The 4682-nt window shown below is 40.4% G+C and overlaps 1 protein-coding gene across 1 annotated transcript; it reads left to right on the top strand.

Moving 5' to 3' along the window:
- The first annotated feature begins 1585 nt into the window (after positions 1-1585).
- On the top strand, positions 1586-2637 carry Prps1l1 (phosphoribosyl pyrophosphate synthetase 1 like 1). The gene has a single exon (XM_051175293.1). It carries the CDS (start codon positions 1616-1618, stop codon positions 2570-2572), a length of 957 nt encoding a protein of 318 aa, XP_051031250.1. The 5' UTR covers positions 1586-1615; the 3' UTR covers positions 2573-2637.
- Positions 2638-4682: the final 2045 nt, after the last annotated feature.

Raw genomic sequence — 4682 nt, 5'->3', positions numbered from 1 at the left:
ACACAACCAGACATGAGTTTTAAATGTTTACATTAACATTCAGTCCTATTTAGGTAATATTAAATCTATTTGGAAATCTGTTTTGTTTTTTCATTAAAAACTGAAAATGTGTGTCATACTGAGAACACTAAAAGAGAAATCAATTTAATTGAAGCTACAAGTACTTTTTAGTGCTTCTAAATTAAGCTGTAGGATTTTCTCTACAAGTCACTGTATGTAGCTCATTGGGCATGAATTACATGGCACAGGTGTTTCTGTTGTATTTGTTTTGAAGGAAAGAACATGAATGAAGATTTGTGAACTGAAAGCAGTTGGCATGCATTGTCAATCACAAAGAACATGAACTGAAGAGAAAAAAAGGTATTTTCATGTCAAGAGGGATGTGCTTAGATCATTAGCATACTATTTTGATGTAACATTTTAACATGAGTATTATTAACTGGTTATATGACTATAATATCTCATTAAGTATATAAAAATAAAACTGTATAACCAAGTAATACATTCCTCATACTTTTGTAGAAAATAAATGTTTTCATATGTATTGATGACCACTTGTACATCCCACACAGTTTCTTTAAACTTGTAGGTTAGTTGATATTTACAACTCATCATCTTACACCCCAACAGAGATGTCCAAGCTTTACACATTGTGAAGTGATGTTGACATCTACAAATATGTTCTGCTACATTCACAACTCTGCAAAGATATATATGGCCCATAGGGCTGCAGATTGTGATACATCTACAAAGGGTAAAACAACTGACACACAAGAGTTACTCAAAGAATATTTATTTAATTAACAACAGCAAGCATCCTGGAGGTACTTGCAAGTACTCTGGAATGGATTCCCATTTATACCATTTTCCAACCTTCTTTGCCTTTTTACTCTGTTGGAAATGAACTAAACACTGTGCATATCTCCAGCCTGAATTTTTCCATTAAAATTTGTTTAAGAACCTTGAGTAGCCAGGTATCGGTGGCACATGCCTTTAATTCCAGCATTGGGGAGGCAGAGGCAGGCAGATCTCTGTGAGTTCGAGGCCAGCCTGATCTACAGAGTTGAGTTCCAGGACAGGCTCCAAAGCTACAAAGAGAGGCTCTGTCTTCAAAAAAGGGAAAGAATAAGAATAATAATAAGAAGAAGAACCTTGCTTTGTGTTTAATGTATTCAAATTTAAACAGTCCCTAAAAGTTAATAATAACTATTGACCAGGCAATGCCCCATGACTTTAATTCCAGCACTCATAGGCAGAGGTATCTTTGAATTAAGGCTTGTTCGAATCTACAGATCTAGTAACTAGCTCAAGGACAGGCAGGGAAAACCCTTCCTGGGGGATGGGGGTACAAGAAAAATTAATAATAGTAGGAAAATTTCCATGGAGTAGAAAGTCATCTTAATTTGAAAGCATGCATGCAGCAGGTGCCAATCAAGCCTTTTGTTTTGTTTTTCAAAATACTTTGGGTCAAATCAGCACAACCGTTACGGAAGGGACAGTAACGGCTTCATAATCACCTGCTATGCAATGACCGGAAGCTGTTAGCGTCTGTGGTCCCAGTTCCGTTCCAAGGCGGCCGAGCCTGTGCCAGCTAAATCTAGGATCTCTGGTTAAGATGCCAAATATCAAAATCTTCAGTGGCAGCTCCCACCAGGACCTGTCCCAGAAGATTACTGAGCGCCTGGGCCTGGAGCTTGGCAAGGTAGTAACTAAGAAATTCAGTAACCAGGAGACCTGCGTAGAAATTGGTGAGAGCGTGCGCGGAGAGGATGTCTACATTGTTCAGAGCGGTTGTGGCGAAATCAACGACAGTCTAATGGAACTTTTGATCATGATTAATGCTTGCAAGATCGCTTCAGCCAGCCGGGTGACTGCAGTCATCCCGTGCTTCCCTTACGCCCGCCAGGATAAAAAGGATAAGAGTCGGGCTCCCATCTCTGCGAAGCTTGTAGCAAATATGCTGTCTATAGCAGGTGCAGATCACATCATCACCATGGACCTACATGCTTCTCAGATTCAGGGGTTTTTTGACATCCCAGTAGACAATTTGTATGCCGAGCCAGCTGTCCTGAAGTGGATAAGGGAGAATATTTCTGAATGGAGGAACTGCACGGTTGTCTCTCCTGATGCTGGCGGGGCCAAGAGGGTCACTTCCATTGCAGACCATTTGAACGTGGATTTTGCCTTGATTCACAAAGAACGGAAGAAAGCCAACGAAGTGGACCGCATGGTTCTTGTGGGTGATGTGAAGGATCGGGTGGCTATCCTTGTGGATGACATGGCTGACACTTGTGGTACAATCTGTCACGCGGCTGACAAACTTCTCTCAGCGGGAGCCACCAGAGTTTACGCCATCTTGACTCACGGAATCTTCTCTGGCCCAGCCATTGCTCGCATCAATGGTGCAGGCTTTGAAGCAGTAGTGGTCACTAATACCATACCGCAGGAGGACAAGATGAAGCACTGCACCAAAATCCAGGTGATTGACATCTCCATGATCCTTGCAGAAGCCATCCGAAGAACTCATAACGGAGAATCTGTTTCCTACCTATTCAGTCATGTTCCTTTGTAACAAAATGACATACATTTTTAAATGCAGTAAGATAAAATAAAAGTAAGCCCTGTTCAATATTTTGCCTCTGATTTGACAAGATGTTCAATGGGAGACCCAGTTGGGTCCACTGTGTCCCTGAAAAGGGAATTGTGGAGTTTCTTCACTCTGTGAAGTGCTGAAGCTTTCACAAAGCTCATTCCTGCAAGGTTCCTGATCTTCCAGCATATCACATCAAAATACATGAGGACAAATCAACCACAAAGGCACTTGATCCATGAAACACAATCACATGCAGCAAGTTCACCAGGGTGTGTGGGGAAACTTCAGCAAGCATCCAGGGCACTCCTAGCCACTCTCCTGGATTCTAAATACACTGGAACAGCCCTGGGGATCCCCGTGCTGGCACGGGGATCATCAAATGTATTCATTGATGCCTCCTTTCACTTTAGCTTTCTGTCCAAGCATCCTCTTCCTGGACAAATACACAATTGGGTTCCACTGTTCACAACTGATGGAAAGCAATGTCTCTGATAGGTAATCTGTAATATTTATAGTGGGTGTTTTGTTGTAGCTGCCTACCACCACCATGGCAGTTTAGGTGGCAGGCAGCGCCTTCTGGGTAGTTTCAACATGTATTTTGAGATGATGTTCTCATGTCTTTTTTTCCCCCAGCATCATTACCTTTCTTTTTTTTTTTTTAATTTATTTTTCTTATTTTACATATCGATCCCAGTTCCCTCTCCCTCCCTCCTGCTCTCATGTCTTTGTAGGAGAGCCAGTGCAGTGTCTGGGTATGTATGGAAGTGCATGCTTATGAAGATTATGTGACATTTCTCATCTCCAAGAAGTAGAGACATGCCCCAAGAATTTCTAAAGGCTGAAACAAAAACAAGATAGATTTAAAGAAGCAGCATTCAAGTAGCTATTTGGCTTCTCATGTGAACTTCCAGGTAATAAGCAAGATGGAACATAGTCTTTTTATTTCTGAAGAAATAGTTTAAGCCTGACTTCCCGTGTTTATTCCAATTTGAAGGCAGTATTAAGGCAAACATTTTTTAACATTAAAAGATTAAGAAACTTTACCATTATGGTCCCTTCCAAAAAGTATTGTATGAAGTTACTAAACTCTCAGTATTGGGAAGCCGAGGCAGGAAGATGGAGAGTTCAAGGTCTGCTTATACTACATAGTGAGCTTCAGGCCACACAGCCTGAGATACGTAGTGAGACCCTATCTCATATAACATATATGCATGAGTGTGTGTGTGTGTGTGTGTGTGTGTGTGTGTGTGTGTGTATGAAGATATATATCCATAGCCTATAGCAATAAAATCTATCACTAGTAATAAAACCCCCATGTAAACTTAGAAAACTTTTGCTAAGGAATACAGAAAATGCCTGAAATGAATGCACTAGAAGCCTGACTAGAAAGGATGAAATTGTGCTGAGATCTTCTTCAAATTATCTAGTTGGCAAGAGCGTAGTTAATATCCTTATAGAAATTTTTTAATAAAGCGGACTGGACAGGCATTTTTCAAAGTTCATCTGGGAAAAAAAAGTGAGCAGAATTCATCAAGGACTTGTTGAGAGTGTGTTTTGTAATATATTAATACATAAAGCTGTAGTACTAGAAATAGGAACATACACAATACTGCAGAATTTAGATTCTCCAAACACACCCATGTACACTTGCATGAATTTCATACACATGTGTTCCATGTAATGGAGCAACTGACCTGGTATGTTACCAGAGGAAGCACATAACTGTATCATCTTTAGGATGCTCATTCTCATGAGTCCCCGTGGAGGTGTCTTCCTGATCTCCAGCCTTGGTGTCTACTCCTGCTGTCGACACAAATGCTCTGAAGTAGATAATGAGCTTCTTGACGCATTTTTAGTGGACTTTATTCAGTTGTTCATCTCTCCAGGCCATAGTAATGCATACAGTGAATGCCTTCATGCTCCATCAATAGCTTCTTAATGCTATGATCCTTCTTTGATTGTGCAAATGAATATATAAAATATATACTACCATGCAACCTCTACTTTAAGCCTCCACTTTAAGATTCATTGTAACACTATTCACCTGTTTAAATGAAGCTTGTCAGTCTCATACAACCACTTAAGACAA

This window comes from Phodopus roborovskii, unplaced genomic scaffold (assembly GCF_943737965.1).
Source record: "Phodopus roborovskii unplaced genomic scaffold, PHOROB, whole genome shotgun sequence".
In the NCBI taxonomy this organism is placed as follows: domain Eukaryota; kingdom Metazoa; phylum Chordata; class Mammalia; order Rodentia; family Cricetidae; genus Phodopus; species Phodopus roborovskii.
This window is presented reverse-complemented; position numbering and strand designations above follow the sequence as displayed.

Coding starts and splice junctions, on each gene's coding strand:
- Prps1l1 (XM_051175293.1), top strand. CDS start 1,616: ATGCCAAATATCAAAATCTTCAGTGGCAGCTCCCACCAGGACCTGTCC.